The sequence below is a fragment of the Oncorhynchus clarkii genome, chromosome 3 (genome assembly GCF_045791955.1).
Source record: "Oncorhynchus clarkii lewisi isolate Uvic-CL-2024 chromosome 3, UVic_Ocla_1.0, whole genome shotgun sequence".
In the NCBI taxonomy this organism is placed as follows: Eukaryota; Metazoa; Chordata; class Actinopteri; order Salmoniformes; family Salmonidae; genus Oncorhynchus; species Oncorhynchus clarkii.
In genome coordinates this window covers 46,510,635-46,528,721 of record NC_092149.1, presented here as the reverse complement: position 1 = coordinate 46,528,721, position 18,087 = coordinate 46,510,635, and the positions used below count along the sequence as shown (strand labels likewise).

Here is an 18,087-nt window from a genome sequence, read left to right as displayed (position 1 = left end):
TATACCCCTTTTTATACAGTTGGTACCTGTGTGGTGGGCTGTTTACATTTCAAGGGAGGTGTTAAACAATGGAAGTGTTCATGAATTAATGAAAAAAAAAACAGAACAGGGTTACAGGGTCTGTCAAAATGCAGGAATCATGACTACGTCTTTCTGTTCTTTACCCAATACCCCTTTCAGACACACACAAAATCTGGCATAAAATAAGCTTACAAAGTAAAATAGTGGGATTTTTATCTGTATGAAAGGGATAAAATTAGGACTTTGAAATGGCATATCCACAAATGTGTTGGTGTATTGTTGCTGCACAATGTTTCCAGAGCCCATTATTTTTACGGATGTCGTTTGGTTTATTTTCCTGAAACATAACGATTCTATGGGAAGCTCAGTTTGTGTGTCTTTGAACATATTGGCATTGATTGGAAATGGAGCAATAGTCATTACTGGAATTGGTGAGCAGGTTGGTAGAAGGGGGCAACCCAGAGCATTTCGTATGATTTTGTATGTAAATCTGAGATGCTGCATTTAGTACGGTATGTTATGTATTAATTTGGTGATGTCCATCACCCGTTTCGTTAATAATTACAATTTGTATTATATATTCAGAATTGGAAAAATGTACAACATATTACAAATTTTCTAAATGTACAATATGTTACAAATTTCAAGAAATGTATGATATGTTATGTATTCTAGCTAGGTGGCTAGAGTGGTTCTTCCTTTAAAAGTTGTGACATACTGCAGCACACCTTGCGGGTTGGTGCAGAATTCTATGGCACATTATTTATGTGTCAGCCATTGTTGCCATGAATGCTAGTTAGTGCTAGTGTGACCACCAGAGGCCCTCTTGAGAAGAATTTGACAGTTGTTAATATTGGCTGTACTAGATCATTTAAAACCTTTTTTTTGTTAGAGCATATGGGATTGATTTTAAGAAATATAGCTAAATTCATTTGATGAATATTATGTTTTTTATATTCCTAGAAAAAACGAAACCATCAGGGTTTCCGTCAGGAAAATATGGCTCTGTACAATGTGACCGGTCGGGAATAGGCTACTAAGAGCAAAATAATCATAACATTTCCTCACCCTAATTGTAAGCTAACCAATATCCAAACGGAGATTCAGTGAAAATAAAAATCTCATTGATTTATCAAGACTAGTCCCCATGATTGTCTCAGAGCAGTGCAAAACGGTGCTGAAATAGTTGACCACACGCAGGTAGGCTATTGCTTCAAATCCTAGGATAACAATTGGATGACTTTGGGTGTTCCAGTAAGCAACAATTTGTTGCCTTCATTAGCATAGTTTATTGTGAAAAATTTATCCGTAACTCTGCCAAGCCTAAAAGCAAGAAACTAATGATACAACAATGCAACAAATGCATTGATCATCTCAGCAAGGTTTTACCCATGGTAGTGGAGCTGGGGGGAAGTGCAACTAAAGAGTAGCTGAGATGTACTGTACAGTAGATGAAATAAACATATGCATTTTGAAAGTCTTTTTTTGTCGTTATTTTATTAACGAAAGCGGAAAGATGTTGATGAAAAGATACTGTGTAAAACTTTAGAGTACTTAAGCATTGAATACATTGCAAATAGGGGGGATTTTCACACCTACAGTAGCCGGGCTATTAAACTAATCGTTGGAATACAGATCGCCTCTTGGAACTCATTAAAACGTGTTACTCTCTCTCTCTCACACGCACACACACTTGCTGTCTTGACCTTTGAATGCTCAGCTATGACATTTACTCCTAAGGTGCTGACCGGTTGTACCCACTATAACCACTGTTAATTCTCATAGCAATTTGTTTTGATTTGCATTGCAAATGTGGGCATAAACTGGGTCAAGATGCCAGCAGAGTAGGTAGACTATTATGTAGTAAAATAAAGGTAAAAAACAACCTATAACCCCTTTAACAGCACATTACTCAATTCTAGTGAGACTCATGTTGCCTACAGTATATCTAATAATAACAATAATTTAATCTCTACATGTAGGTCTCCTGATTTAAACCCGATCCAACTTGTTGCAACTAAAACGTAGTTGAAATAAACATCTGCATGTTTGCCTGGCATCCATCTCATTCCTTGCCCTCTTTAACTCCGCTAATGCCGCCTGACTCCGCCAATGACGTGACTCTCCACCAATAATTACATTTAGAGGATAGGAGGATTCTAAATTAATATCTAAGGGGCATTTTTTGTCGGGGCAAATCTGGTCTGTGAGAATATCTAAGGGGCATTTATATAATTATAATGCAGGGTTAACAATAATAATAGTAATAATAATAACTTTATAAATAAGGATGCATTATTAAAGGAAAATAACATGCGCAAGAGACGGTGGTATATATTTTTATTCATCACAATTTTCTTTAACCAATTTAGGTCTTTAATGCAGGGCCTACAGACACGTTTTTTTTTACTGAAATTGAAAAAAACTTTCTTTGGCTTGTTTAAAAAATAACAATATTTTGGAGATTATTTTCTTTCAAATAACCGAAGGTCAGAAATTGTAATCTGAATAAAGGGGAAAGGCCATTCTTGAACATGGGGTGAGACATTCTTACTAATTTGTAAATAAAACTAGTTGGTTATTATACTTCTGTTTTTAGAGAGAGATACAGTGCCTTGCGAAAGTATTCGGCCCCCTTGAACTTTGCGACCTTTTGCCACATTTCAGGCTTCAAACATAAAGATATAAAACTGTATTTTTTTGTGAAGAATCAACAACAATTGGGGCACAATCATGAAGTGAAACGACATTTATTGGATATTTCAAACTTTTTTAACAAATCAAAAACTGAAAAATTGGGCGTGAAAAATTATTCAGCCCCCTTAAGTTAATACTTTGTAGCGCCACCTTTTGCTGCGATTACAGCTGTAAGTCGCTTGGGGTATGTCTCTATCAGTTTTGCACATCGAGAGACTGACATTTTTTCCCATTCCTCCTTGCAAAACAGCTCGAGCTCAGTGAGGTTGGATGGAGAGCATTTGTGAACAGCAGTTTTCAGTTCTTTCCACAGATTCTCGATTGGATTCAGGTCTGGACTTTGACTTGGCCATTCTAACACCTGGATATGTTTATTTTTGAACCATTCCATTGTAGATTTTGCTTTATGTTTTTGATCATTGTCTTGTTGGAAGACAAATCTCCGTCCCAGTCTTAGGTCTTTTGCAGACTCCATCAGGTTTTCTTCCAGAATGGTCCTGTATTTGGCTCCATCCATCTTCCCATCAATTTTAACCATCTTCCCTGTCCCTGCTGAAGAAAAGCAGGCCCAAACCATGATGCTGCCACCACCATGTTTGACAGTGGGGATGGTGTGATGAGCTGTGTTGCTTTTACGCCAAACATAACGTTTTGCATTGTTGCCAAAAAGTTCAATTTTGGTTTCATCTGACCAGAGCACCTTCTTCCACATGTTTGGTGTGTCTCCCAGGTGGCTTGTGGCAAACTTTAAACAACACTTTTTATGGATATCTTTAAGAAATGGCTTTCTTCTTGCCACTCTTCCATAAAGGCCAGATTTGTGCAATATACGACTGATTGTTGTCCTATGGACAGAGTCTCCCCCTCAGCTGTAGATCTCTGCAGTTCATCCAGAGTGATCATGGGCCTCTTGGCTGCATCTCTGATCAGTCTTCTCCTTGTATGAGCTGAAAGTTTAGAGGGACGGCCAGGTCTTGGTAGATTTGCAGTGGTCTGATACTCCTTCCATTTCAATATTATCGCTTGCACAGTGCTCCTTGGGATGTTTAAAGCTTGGGAAATCTTTTTGTATCCAAATCCGGCTTTAAACTTCTTCACAACAGTATCTCGGACCTGCCTGGTGTGTTCCTTGTTCTTCATGATGCTCTCTGCGCTTTTAACGGACCTCTGAGACTATCACAGTGCAGGTGCATTTATACGGAGACTTGATTACACACAGGTGGATTGTATTTATCATCATTAGTCATTTAGGTCAACATTGGATCATTCAGAGATCCTCACTGAACTTCTGGAGAGAGTTTGCTGCACTGAAAGTAAAGGGGCTGAATAATTTTGCACGCCCAATTTTTCAGTTTTTGATTTGTTAAAAAAGTTTGAAATATCCAATAAATGTCGTTCCACTTCATGATTGTGTCCCACTTGTTGTTGATTCTTCACAAAAAAATACAGTTTTATATCTTTATGTTTGAAGCCTGAAATGTGGCAAAAGGTCGCAAAGTTCAAGGGGGCCAAATACTTTCGCAAGGCACTGTAAACCAAAGCCCCACATGTCAAGTGAATTTCCCACATTGTATTTACCTAAGTTCTCTCTTAACTACAGGACCACCAACAGTTTTTGTTGTTGTTGCCTGATGCAGGACTCTTGTACCAGAGGAGAGACTCAGACTGAAAACGCCTCCATTAATTGCAACAATTTAGACTACCAATAGATCAGCGTTCTAACTCCCCTTTGTGATAGTTTGGTGCAATGTCAGAATGCCACCAACTACCATAAATGGTAGCGGCATAAGCTCGTAACTTCTAAAGGAAGAACCACTGTAGGTGGCTAACGTTAGCTAGAATAGGGTTTAGGGGTTAAAGGTTAGGGTTGTTTAGTAGTTAGGTTAAAGGGTTAAGGTTAGGGGACGGGTTAGCAAAAATGGTTAATGTTAGTGTTAGCTAAAGGGTTACGGTTAGGGGAAGGGGAAGCTAACATGCTACGTAGTTGAACATTTGCTAATTAGCTAAAATGCTAAATTTGTCTGTGATGAGATTCAAACTCACAACCCTTGGGTTAATAGACATTTGCGTTATATGCCTACCCATCCACCCCAACTAACCACCCTCCTTTCTGATTGCCTTAATCTGTTTTATGTAACCATACTAAACAGAACATATTATACTAAATGGATTATCTCGGATTTACGTACAGAATAATATGAAATTATATCAGGCCTGGTTTGAGGATGTGGTAGATGACTTCATGCTCAGGACTTGTAAGCCAAGTGGTACCTACTCATAAGCCTCATTGCTCCAGGCCAAATATGCCCTCAACTGCAAAATATGCCAGAGGCCAAGACTATTTGTACTTCCCATGCTCCACCCACTGTTACAGGAGGATATTACAGTGAATTAATAATTAACCAAAACAAGCTGGCAAACATCAAATATGCAAAAGGAGGTGATGTTTATATGCCAACGATTAAGATGGCAAGCGAAGCACTTATGCAACCCAAAGCAATTTCTACACAGTCCAATGCATCTGTCAGATTGAGCCAGATCGTTCTATAGCACTTTCCTTGTTTTCAAGCCATGTGTTGGTAAAAATGTAAAAGGACTATAACTATTGCTTGTTAGTGGGAATAAGCATTGCAAAGATCAGGGGATTTATGTGTTCAAGAGAACTCTTTCTAATCTATTGTCTAAACAAAAGGGGAAATCAGGTCACGGCCAGTAGTTAAATCCATGGTTGGTAATACATCTCTAAAGCCCTATTTGAAAGGTTGCGGGAGGCAGGCAGTCGGCATAAGGCCTAGCAATGTATTACCCTGTTTCGATTAGATGTTATTGTGGCTGACTCGTCACATACCGTACAGTGCCTTTCCGAAAGAATTCACAGCCCTAGACTTTTTCCACGTTTTAGTACGTTACAGCTAGAGGTCGACCGATTATGATTTTTCAACGCCGATACCGGCCGATTTCGGATTTTTTGTAATAATGACAATTACAACATTACTGAACGTACACTTTTATTTCAACTTAATATAATACATCAATAAAATCAATTTAGCCTCAAATAAATAATGAAACATGTTCAATTTGGTTTAAATAATGCAAAAACTAAGTATTGGAGAAGTAAAAGTGCAATATGTGCCATGTAATAAAGCTGACGTTTAAGTTCCTTGCTCAGAACATGAAAACACATGAAAGTTGGTGGTTCCTTTTAACAAGTCTTCAATATTCCCAGTTAAGAAGTTTTAGGTTGTAGTTATTATAGGACTATTTCTCTCTATACCATTTTGTATTTCATATACCATTGACTATTGTATGTTCTTATAGGCACTTTAGTATTGCCAGTGTAACAGTATAGCTTCCGTTCCTCTCCTCGCCCCTACCTGGGCTCGAACCAGGAACACATCAACAACAGCCACCCTCTAAGCATCGTTACCCATCGCTCTATATGCAGCCCTTGCAGAGCAAGGGGAACAACTACTTCAAGGTCTCAGAGCGAGTGACGTCACCGATTGAAACGCTATCAGCGCGCACCCCGCTAACTAGCTAGCCATTTCACATTGGTTACACCAGCCAAAATCTCGGGAGTTATAGGCTTGAAGTCATAAACAGCTCAATGCTTGAAGCACAGCGAAGAGCTGCTGGCAAACCCACAAAAGTGCTGTTTGAATGAATGCTTACAAGCCTGCTGCTGCCTACCACCGCTCAGTCAGACTGCTCTATCAAATCATAGACTTAATTATAACATAGAAATACGAGCCTTATGTCATTAATATGGTAAAATCCGGAAACTATCATTTCGAAAACAAAACGTTTATTCTTTCAGTGAAATACCGTTCTGTAATTTATCTAACGGGTGGCATCCATAAATCTAAATATTCCTGTTACATTGCACAACCTTCAATGTTATGTCATAATTACATAACATTTTGGCAAATTAGTTTGCAACGAGCCAGGCTGTTGCATATACCCTGACTCTGCCTGCAATGAACGCAAGAGAAGTGACACAATTTCCCTAGTTTAATATTGCCTGCTAACCTGGATTTCTTTTAACTAAATATAACGGTTTAAAAAATATATACTTCTGTGTGTTGATTTTAAGAAAGGCATTGATGTTTATGGTTAGGTACATTCATGCAACGATTGTGCTTTTTTCGCAAATGCGCTTTTGATAAGTCATCCCCCGTTTGGCGAAGATGGTCTTCACACAGTTCGCAACGAGCCAGGCGGCCCAAACCGCTGCATATAGCCTGACTCTTTTGCACAGAATGCAAGAGAAGTGACACAATTTCCCAAGTTAAAAGAAATTCATGTTAGCAGGCAATATTAACTAAATATGCAGGTTTAAAAATATATACATGTGTATTGATTTTAAGAAAGGCGTTGATGGTTAGGTACATATGGGTGCAACGACAGTGCTTTTTCGCGAATGCGCTTGTTAAATAACCATTTGGCAAAGTAGGCTATGATTCAATGATAAATTAACAGGCACCGCATCGATTATATGTAACGCAGGACGAGCTAGATAAACTAGTACTATCATTAACCATGTGTAGTTAACTAGTTATTATGTTAAGATTGATTGTTTTTTATAAGACACGGTAAATGCTAGGTAGCACCTTACCTTGGCTCCTTGCTGCACTCGCATAACAGGTATTCAGCCTGCCACGTAGTCTCCTCGTGGAGTGCAATGTAATCGTCCATAATCGGTGTCCAAAAATACCGTTTACCAATTGTTTTGAAAACTTGAAATCGGCCTTAATTTAATCGCCCATTCCGATTAATCGGCCAACCTCTAGTTACAACCTACATTTAAAATGTATTAAATTGATATTTTTGTATCACTGCCCTTGTCACGCCCTGACCTGGGAGAGCCTTTTTATGTCTCTATTTTGGTTTGGTCGGGGTGTGATTTGGGTGGGCATTCTATGTTTTGTTTTCTATGATTCTTTAATTCTATGTTTTGGCCGGGTATGGTTCTCAATCAGGGACAGCTGTCTATTGTTGTCTCTGATTTGGAATCATACTTAGGTAGCCCTTTTTCCCTCCTTCAGTGTGGGTACGTGACTGTTGTTAGTGGCACTATAGCCCTGTAAGCGTCACAGGTGTTTCGTTGTTTCCTTGTTTCTTGTTTTGTTGGCGACATTTACTATAATAAAGAAAATGTACGTTCACCACGCTGCACCTTGGTCCACTTCTTTCGATGGCCGTGACAGCCCTACACACAATACCACATAATGTCAAAGTAGATTTTTTTTTTTTTATGTTACAAATTAAATAAACAATGAAAACAACCCCTTTGTTATGGCAAGTCCATAGGACCACTTTAAGCCGTACACTCCACAGAGCAGGGCTTTACGGAAGAGCACGCAGAAAAAAGGCATTGCTTAAAGAAAATAAAAGGCATGTGGGAGACTCCCCAAACATATGGAAGAATGGTATTCTGGTTAGATTAGACTAAAATTGAGCTTTTTGGCCATCAAGGAAAACGCTATGTCTGGCGCAAACCCAACACCTCGCATCACCAAGAGAACATCATCCCCACAGAGAAGCATGGTGGTGGCAACATCATGCTTTGGGGATGTTTTTCATCGGCAGGGACTGGGAAACTGGTCAGAATTTAAGGAATGATTAATGGCGCTAAATACAGGGACATTATTGAGGGAATCCTGTTTCAGTCTTCCAGAGATTTGAGACTGGAAAGCAGGTTCACCTTCCAGCAGGACAATGACCCTAAGCAGACTCTTAAAGCAACACTGGAGTAGTTTAAGGGGAAACATTTAGACGTCTTGGAATGGCCTAGTCAAAGCCCAGACCTCAATCCAATTGATAATCTGTGGTATGACTTTAATATTGCTGTACACCAGCGGAAGCCATCCAACTTCAAGGAACTGGAGCAGTTTTGCCATGAAGAACCCAAATAACACATTACCGAGTACAACTCTCCATATTTTCAAGCATAGTGGTGGCTGCTCATGTTATGGGTATGCTTGTAATTGATAAGGATGTGAAGTTTTTCAGAACAAAATATAAACAGAACAGAGCTATGCACAGGAAAAATCCTAGAGGAAATCTTGGTTCGGTCTGCTTTCCACCAGACACTTAGAGATGAATTCACCTTTCATCACGACAATAAGCTAAATTGCAAGGCCACGTCTACACTGGAGTTGCTTACCAAGAAGACAGTGAATTTTCCTGAGTGGCCAAGTTACAGTTTTGACCTAAATCTGCTTGAATATCTATAGCAAGACTTGAAAATAATTGTCTCGCAATGACCAACAACCAATTTGACAGAGCTTGAAGAATTTATAAAATAACAATGGGCAAATATTGCACAATCCAGGTGTGCAAAGCTCTTAGAGATTTACACAGAAAGACAGTTGTTATCGCTGCCAAAGGTGATTCTAACGTGTTGATTTAGGTGTGTGAATACTAATTTAAATGACATATTTCTGTGTTTCATTTTCAATATGTTTTCACTTTGTCATGAAGATGTATTGTGTGTAGATGGGTGAGAAAAAAATATTTTAATACATTTTGAATTCAGGCGGTAACACAACACAAGGTGGAATAAGTCAAGGGGTATGAATACTTTCTGAAGTCACTGTAATTCACGTAAATGTAGGCCACTTGTGAGGAGAATGATTTCCACCTCTATCCTCTGAGCTTGGGCAACTGATTCTCACATTCAATGTTTTTTACAATAGTGGTTGCTAATAAAGTGCAATATAAACTCTGACTGTATCAACAGAGTCTCACCAGCTTGTGTAAATATCTGTAAACTTTACCACTTGTTAAACCGATGACTCCATATTCACAGAGCTAGTTTTGTTTATCACTTTTAATTCCACAGTGTCTTACATCTTTAGGGTAACAGTTCAGATGCAATATAATTTGGGATCTAACTATGAACAAAACAAAAGATCTTTAATCTTTCCATCTCTTCTGCCTATCCAAGCACCATGCAGGCCTTCCAGATACAACCAGTAATACAATATCAAAATAATACGATGTCATCATCTTCGCCAAATTATTCTCTCTCTCATTCTCTGATCATGTACATTATCCAAGCACAGTCAATGAATTAATCACACCAGGGACACACAATCCTTTGTTCATTGTAGAAGGCTATAATGAAAAATACAATGCATTTCTAGCTTTGCAATAAAAATATTTTAACTGTAATGCCAATCAGCCACAGACTTGGTGTTGAAAACATGTATTCATTAAATCATCAGTTTAAATAGACCATGACGAGGAAAACATATTCCATTAAGTCAAGCTACTATTTAGGGGTTCGGTGTTTTGCGTCATTGAGGATTACCGTTCATGTTCATAATGTACTTGTCACTTGTTACATTTTCATTTACTAATTGTATGGGTGTGGGAGGGGTAGGGTTGGGAGGGTGAAAGCTCAGACAAAGCCCCCTAAGAGGATCATGTGGGTTTGAGTGCGGAGACACCTAATCTTCATCATCAACAACGCATTCATCTTCACCAACACAATCACTGAATTCGACAATTTGGCTAAGCCGAGAGAGAGACTCCATTGATAAATCACATCACAGTTACAAAGTTTACAGCCTACAAAACAAAACAGTTGAGTACTAGTGAAAGTAGTTCTAGGAAGCCATTAATAAGATAGACATTCAGGATGTAAAAAAGGCAACCCTATCCAGACTAAAATAAGTCTCAAGTCCATTACAGAGAACCGAGGGATGCAAACCGGGGTTGATAAACGACAGAGCGTTGACCAAATTACCTACAGCGGCCCAGTAATTTAGAAACCAGGGATGCGTCCCAAATGGCACCCTCTTCCCTATATAGTGTACAAAAGTAGTGCACTACATAGGGAATTGGATGCCATTTGGGAGTCAACCTATCATTCTTCACTGGCTGAGGAAATGCGACGATAAAATGCAGGATAGCATCTTTAGTCATATGCTCCCAAGATTACCATCCCAACCTGTAACTCTGGCTACATTGGCCACATATTGAATGTTGGCTCTAAGCATTCAGATCTCTCAGTTTACAGTTTTCAGTTGATGCTCTGCATGCATTTACACTCAAATTTGTAATTTAGAACATTCTTGCTAAAAACACAATTCCTGTGCCTATTTGCTTATCCATTAAAATTTGATGTGTGGTGATAGGCAACCTGATGGGTAAAAGGAATGGGGATTTGGAGAGTGTTTATCTCAAGTAGGCCTATATTCATATTACTGCTTATGAAGGAAATGAGTTAAAGGGAATATAGGTCCTAGTGTATGGATTAAAGAAAATAATTCATTCTCATCACAATCATTTAGCATTTTATATAGGCTACAGGCTAAATAAGTGCTAATTCCACAGTGCAAAATACGTGGATATAGGCTAATGCTTGCACTTACTTATAGCTCTCAAATGTGGCGAAAGGGGTTGAGGCTATTTTAGGTTTCAAACATGGAAATGCGACAGAACAAATCTACGTCGGCAGTCAGATGATTTACAAAGGCAGGAAGGCACGCAAGCATGCTTTACAGCCTCCCGCCCATGGTTTTATCGGTTTGGCACCGAAAAGGGAAAACAAGTTTACTCTGGGCTATAAAAAAGCGGTAAGGTTCATATTCTCAAGAACTCTAGGTAACGGAACAGCACGTGGGATATAAAAAAAAATGCTATACATACAGTTGAAGTCGGAAGTTTACATACTCTTAGGTTGGAGTCATTAAAACTAGTTTTTCAACCACTCCACACATTTCTTGTTAATTAACAAACTATAGTTTTAGCAAGTCGGTTAGGACATCTACTTTGTACATGACACAAGTAATTTTTCCAACAATTGTTTAAAGACAGATTATTTCACTTATTATTATTCACTGATTATTAATCACAATTCCAGTGGGTCAGAAGTTTATATACACTAAGTTGACTGTGCCTTTATACAGCTTGGAAAATTCCAGAAAATTATGTCATGGCTTTAGAAGCTTCTGATAGGCTAATTGACATAATTTGATGTGTACCAGTGTATGTATTTCAAGTCCTACCTTCAAACTCTGTGCGTCTTTGCTTGACACCATGGGAAAATCAAAAGAAATCAGCCACGACCTCAGAAAAAAATGTGTAGAATTCGACAAGTCTGGTTCATCCTCGGGAGCAATTTCCAAACGCAGGAATGTACCACGTTCATCTGTACAAACAATAGTAAGCAAGTATATAAACCATGGGACCACGCAGCCGTAACACAGCTCAGGAAGGAGACACGTTCTATCTCCTAGAGATCAACGTACTTTGGTGCGAAAAGTGCAAATCAATCCCAGAACAACAGCAGAGGACCTTGTGAAGATGCTGGAGGAAACAGGTACAATAGAATCGATATCCACAGTAAAACAAGTCCTATATCGACATAACCTGAAAGGCTACTCAGCAAGGAAGAAGCCACTGCTCCTAAACTGCCATAAAAAAAAGCCAGACGACGATTTGCAACTGCACATGTGGACAAAGATTGACGTTTTTGGAGAAATGTCCTCTGGTCTGATGAAACAAAAATAGAACTGTTTGGCCATAGTGACCATGGTTATGTTTGGCGGAAAAAGGGAACACCATCCCAACAGTGAAGCACTGGGGTGGCAGCATTATGTTGTTGGGGTGCTTTGCTGCAGGAGGGACTGGTGCACTTCACAAAATAAATGGCATCATGAGGTAGGAAACATTATGAGGATATATTGAAGCAACATCTCAAGACATCAACCAGGAAGTTAAAGCTTGTTTACAAATGGGTCTTCCAAATGGACATTTACCCCAAGCATACTTCCAAAGTTGTGGCAAAATGGCGTGTGTGAGCAAGAAGGCCTACAAACCTGACTCAGTTACACCAGCTCTGTTAGGAGGAATGGGCCAAAATTCACCCAACTTATTTTGGGAAGCTTGTGGAAGAGTACCCGAACCATTTGACCCAAGTTAAACAATTTAAAGGCAATGCTACCGTATACTAATTCAGTGTTTGTTTACTTCTGACCCACTGGGAATGTGATGAAAGAAATAAAAGATGAAATAAATAATTCTCTCTATTATTTTGACATTTCACATTCTTAAAATTAAGTGGTGATCCTAACTGACCTAAGACAGGGAATTTTTTCGAGGATTAAATGTCAGGAATTGTGAAAAACTGAGATTAAATGTGTTTGGCTAAGGTGTATGTAAACTTGCGATAGATACCTGACATGTCCTCAACTGGCAACTTCATTAAATACTACCCGCAAAACACCCGTCTCAACGTCAACAGTGAAGAGGCGACTCCGGGATGCTGGCCTTCTAGGCAGAGTTCCTCTGTCCAGTGTCTGTGTTACTCTGCCCATATTAATATTTTCTCTTTTTGCCAGTCTGAGATATGGCTTTTTCTTTGCAACTCTGCTTAGAAGGCCAGCATCCCAGAGTCGCCTTCTTCACTGTTGAAGTTTAGACTGGTGTTCTGTGGGTACTATTTAATGAAGCTGCCAGTTGAGGACTTGTGAGGTGTCTGTTTCTCAAACTAGATACTCTAAAGTACTTGTCCTCTTGCTCAGTTGTGCACCGGGGCCTCCCACTCCTCTTTCTATTCTGGTTAGAGCTAGTTTGCGATGTTCTGTGAAGGGAGTAGTACACAACGTTGTACGAGATCTTCAGTTTTTTGGCAATTTCTCACAATTTCTCGCATACTGATGCTTCAGATACTCAACCATTCCAAAGAAGGCCAGTTTTATTGCTTCTTTCATCAGAACAACACTTTTCAGCTGTGTTAACATAATTGCAAAAGGGTTTCTAATGATCAATTAGCAGTTTAAAATGATCAACTTGGATTAGCTAACACAACATGACATTGGAACACAGGAGTGATGGTTGCTGATAATGGGCCTCAGCACGCCTATGTAGATATTCCATAAAAAATCTGCAGTTTCCAGCTACAGTAGTCATTTACAACATTAACAATGTCTACAATGTATTTCTGATCAAATGAATGTTATTTTAATGGACAAAAAAATGTGCTTTACTTTCAAAAACAAGGTAATGTCTAAGTGATCCCAAACTTTTGAACGGTAGTGTCGATACAGAACCAGTCAAAAGTTTGGACACACCTACTTATTCTAAGATTTTTCTTAATTTTTACTATTTTCTACATTGTAGAATAATAGTGAGGACATCAAAACTATTAAATAACACAGGGAAACATGTAGAAAAAAAAGTGTTCAAGAAATCTAAATATATTTTAGATTTGACATTCTTCCAAGTAGCAAACCTTTGCCTTGATGACAGCTTTGAACACTTTTGGCATTCTCCCAACCAGCTTCATGTGGTAGTCACCTGGAATGCATTTCAATTAACAAGCGTGCCTTGTTAAAAGTGAAATTGTGGAATTTATTCCCTTAATGCGTTTGAGACAATCAGTTATGTTGTGACAAGGTAGGTGTGGTAGGTAGGGGTGGTATACAGAAGATAGCCCTATTTGGTAAAAGACTAAGTCCATATTATGGCAAAAACTGCTCAAATAAGCAAAGAGAAACGACAGTAAATCATTACTTTAAGACATGAAAGTCAGTCAATACAGAACATTTCAAGAACTTTGACAGTTTCTTCAAGTGCAGTCGCAAAATCCATCAAGCGCTATGATGAAACTGGCTCTCATAAGGACCGCCAAAGGAAAGGAAGACCCAGAGTTACCTCTGCTGCAGAGGATAAGTTAAGTTACCAGCCCAAAGAAATGCTTTATAGAGTTCAAGTAACAGACACATCAATATCAACTGTTCAGAGGAGACTAAGTGAATCAGGCCATCATGGTCGAATTGTTGCAAAGAAACCACTACTAAAGGACACCAATAAGAAGGAGAGACTTGCTTGGGCCAAGAAACTTGAGCAATGGACATTAGACCGGTGGAAATCTGTCCTTTTGCCTGATGAGATCAAATTTGAAATTTTTCGTTCCAACTGTCAGTGATTTATTTAAAATTCAAGGCATACTTAACCTGCAGGGATACCACAGCATTCTGCAGCGATACACCAACCCATCTGGTTTGAGTTTAGTGGGACTATCATTTTTTTTTAACAGGACAATGACCCAACACACCTCCAGCTGCATCAGATGACCTGGCCTCCACAATCACCCGACCTCAACCCAATTGATATGGTTTTGGATGAGTTGGACCGCAGAGTGAAGCAAAAGCAGCCAACAAGTGCTCAGCATGTGTGGGGACTCCTTCAAGACCGTTGGAAAAGCATTCCAGTTGATGTTTGAGAAAATGCCAAGTGTGTGCAAAGCTGTCATCAAGGCAAAGGGTGGCTACTTTGAAGAATGTCAAATATAAAATATATTTTGACTTGTTTAAACACTTTTTGGTTACTACATGATTCCATGTGTGTTATTTTATAGTTTTGAGGTCTTCACTATTATTCTACAGTGTAGAAAATAGTAAAAAATAAAGAAAAACCCTTTAATGAGTAGGTGTTCTAAAACTTTTGACCGGTACTGTATATATAATACACTGAGTGTACAAAACATTAATAACACCTTCCTAATATTTAGTTTCACGGATGTCTATTGGGTGGTGGACCATTCTTGATACACATGGGAAACTGTTGAGCGTGAAAATCTCAGCAGCATTGCAGTTCTTGACACAAACCTGTGCATCTGGCACCTACTCAGCATCTGACCGTAAGGCGCTACAGAGGGTAGTGCGAACGGCCCAGTACATCACTGGGGCCAAATTCCTGCCATTTATTAGGCAGTGTCAGAGGAAAGCCCATAAAATTGTCAGAGACTTCAGTCACCCAAGTTATAGACTGTTTTCTCTGCTACCACATGGCAAGCGGTACCGGAGGGCCAAGTCTAGGACCAAAGGAATCCTCAACAGCTTCTACCCCCCCCCCCCCCCACTGCTGCTACTCGCTGTTTGTTTGTTACCTTTGCATAGTCACTTCGCCCCCACCTACATATACAGGTTACCTCAACTAGCCTGTACCCCTGACTCGGTACCGGTGCCCCCCTTACATAGCCTCATTATCATAATTCTTATTGTGTTACTTTTTATTTTAGCCTACTTGGTAAATATTTTCTTCTTCTTGAACTGCACTGTTGGTTAACGGCTTGTAAGTAAGCATTTCACGGGAACGTCTACACTTGTATTCGGCGCATGTGGCAAATAAAGTTTAATTTGACATATATAATCCATGTCTCAATGCTTAAAAATCTTTCTTAAAACTGTCTTCCCCCTCCACCTACACTGATTGAAGTGGATTTAACAAGTGACATCAATAAGGATTCATAGCTTTCACCTGGACTCACCTGGTCAGTCTATGTCATGGAAAGAACAGTTTTTCATAATGTTTTATATAGAATATCTAACAATAATATATTATATTCTAGTAAAATAGGCAATATAAATGGTTTGTAGCAGCCTATAGCGGAAAAATGCATAGTTGTGCATGTGTGATGGGTAAAATAATATCGTTGGTGTCACATTTCCAATTGCTCACAAGATTAATGAGTTATTAGCATAACATGAATCAATAAAACTTGTAGACATTTATATAAATGTCTAGGAGGATTTCAGACTACTGTAGACTCGGGAGTCTTAAATATCAACTAGAATGTGGCACTTGAATTCCTTAAGTAATGAACCGATGCTGAGAAATAATAGAAATGAAACATTGACAGCGACTAATAATAACAATAGACCTATAATAATAATAATAACATGTTCATAATAATAGCCAATTTAGGCTAATTAATGAATTAAGCAAAACAACAATGCAAGAAAGATAAATATTTCATTTCATGTACATTTGCATCACTGTATCATTTTAGAAAATGGTGATTAGCATCATTTGTTTGTAAATGAATGTATGTGTAGGTTTTCGATGAGAAAACCATAGACTATTGTATTATAGGGGGACCTTAGGATAACATGAAATTCCCGAGATCTCAAGGGCTGATTACCACCTCACTTCTCGGCAATTTGGAAGAATGTTTTCTCTAAAGCACAAACGATGCTATTTGCAGATAGTGTCCTCGATCATTTATTAGCTTTCAAGCCCAAATTCCCATATGCATGCGGACTAGGTTATTACCATTGCGACCGTTACAGTCGCGCTGCGCACCTGGAACAGACAGAAAATATATAATAATAATGTAGCCCAAATAAATGCCCCCGACTTATCGGTGTTCTCACCAGAGCAGTTCCAGCCGGTAGGCGTCTGACAGTCGCTCAGGGAAGACGGGAAAGCGCAAAGTTGCTCTACAGGTAAAGTGGCGAGAAACGAAACAACGGTGATCCAGACCCAATCTCCCACTGTCCGGCTCCACTGGTTCGGGCGTCGGGGCTCCGCCGCCACCGACAGACCCATCTCAGTTCAGCAGCGTTCCCCGACTACACAAGCGAGCTGGGCAGAAGTGGTAGACACGCACCAACAACTCCGGTCCAGACGTTGGCTGTTTCAGAGGGGCGCTCAGTGACAAAGAAAGGGACATTTTCCGTGCAAGAAAGCGAGCCCCATGAAGTGATGAATCAACGGGTTCCGCCCGATCCAATGTGGTGCAGCTACAATATGAAGGCGGTTGGGGGAGTGGTGCGATGGAGGGTGTAGGATAGTGTTGGGGTGGGGGGGGGGGGGGGGGGGGGGGGGGTTAGCCAGGTAAATCAGCGTAAGAGGACGGGCAGGAAGAGGAACGATGTTCACCCATGAGGATAGAAAATAACAAATAAAAAAAGGTGTGGGTGGAAGGAAGAAATAGAAACAAAGAATGTTTATATCCCACGGTTTCGAAACGGCGACGTCCTAGTAATATCCATAAATGCCACGGGCTTAAATGAGTGTTCGGCTAGTTGTGTTCAGACGCTCAGTGAGTCCGTCAGTTGCGCTCGCCTCATCTCTCTATATCTGGAATCCGCGTTGCGCGCACCAGCAGCAGGTTAGAAGTCTGGGTATGATCACGTGGTGTTACATGCGAAAGAGGGGGAGTGGGTCTCGGTAATTATACAACGCTGATTGGAGGAGAGAGAGAGAGCGAGATAGAGAGAGCGAGATAGAGCTAGAGAAAGGCTTGTGGTTTCTTTCCGACCCACACAAACTACTGGGCAAAAACTGGTTGGATCAACCTTGTTTCATGTCATTTTAACCCCCAAAATATATGTGAAGACGTTGAATCAGTCTGGAAAACTGATTGGAATTGCAGAAACATATAAACGTAAGGACATTTAGTATTTTTTTCAACCAATGTTTTACCTAAATCCAATGACATGTTGAAATGGTTTCTTGATTTCACGTGACATTTAGGTTAGTTGACAGCTCAACCAAATGTACATAAAAACTAGACTTTAAACTGACGGGAATGGTCAGTCTCTGTTTAATGCTTGGCCTAGTAATGAG

At 39.5% G+C, this 18,087-nt stretch overlaps 1 protein-coding gene across 1 annotated transcript in view; it reads right to left on the bottom strand.

Annotated features, from left to right (window-relative positions):
* The window catches only part of LOC139396198 (transmembrane protein with EGF-like and two follistatin-like domains 2a), a 180,910-nt gene extending 163,314 nt beyond the window's left edge, over window positions 1–17,596 (bottom strand). Inside the window, exon 1 of the mRNA XM_071143331.1 lies at window positions 16,890–17,596. Within this exon, the coding sequence (XP_070999432.1) occupies window positions 16,890–17,064 (175 nt within the window). The 5' untranslated portion in view covers window positions 17,065–17,596. The remainder of the gene's footprint in view (window positions 1–16,889) is intronic.
* Window positions 17,597–18,087: the final 491 nt, after the last annotated feature.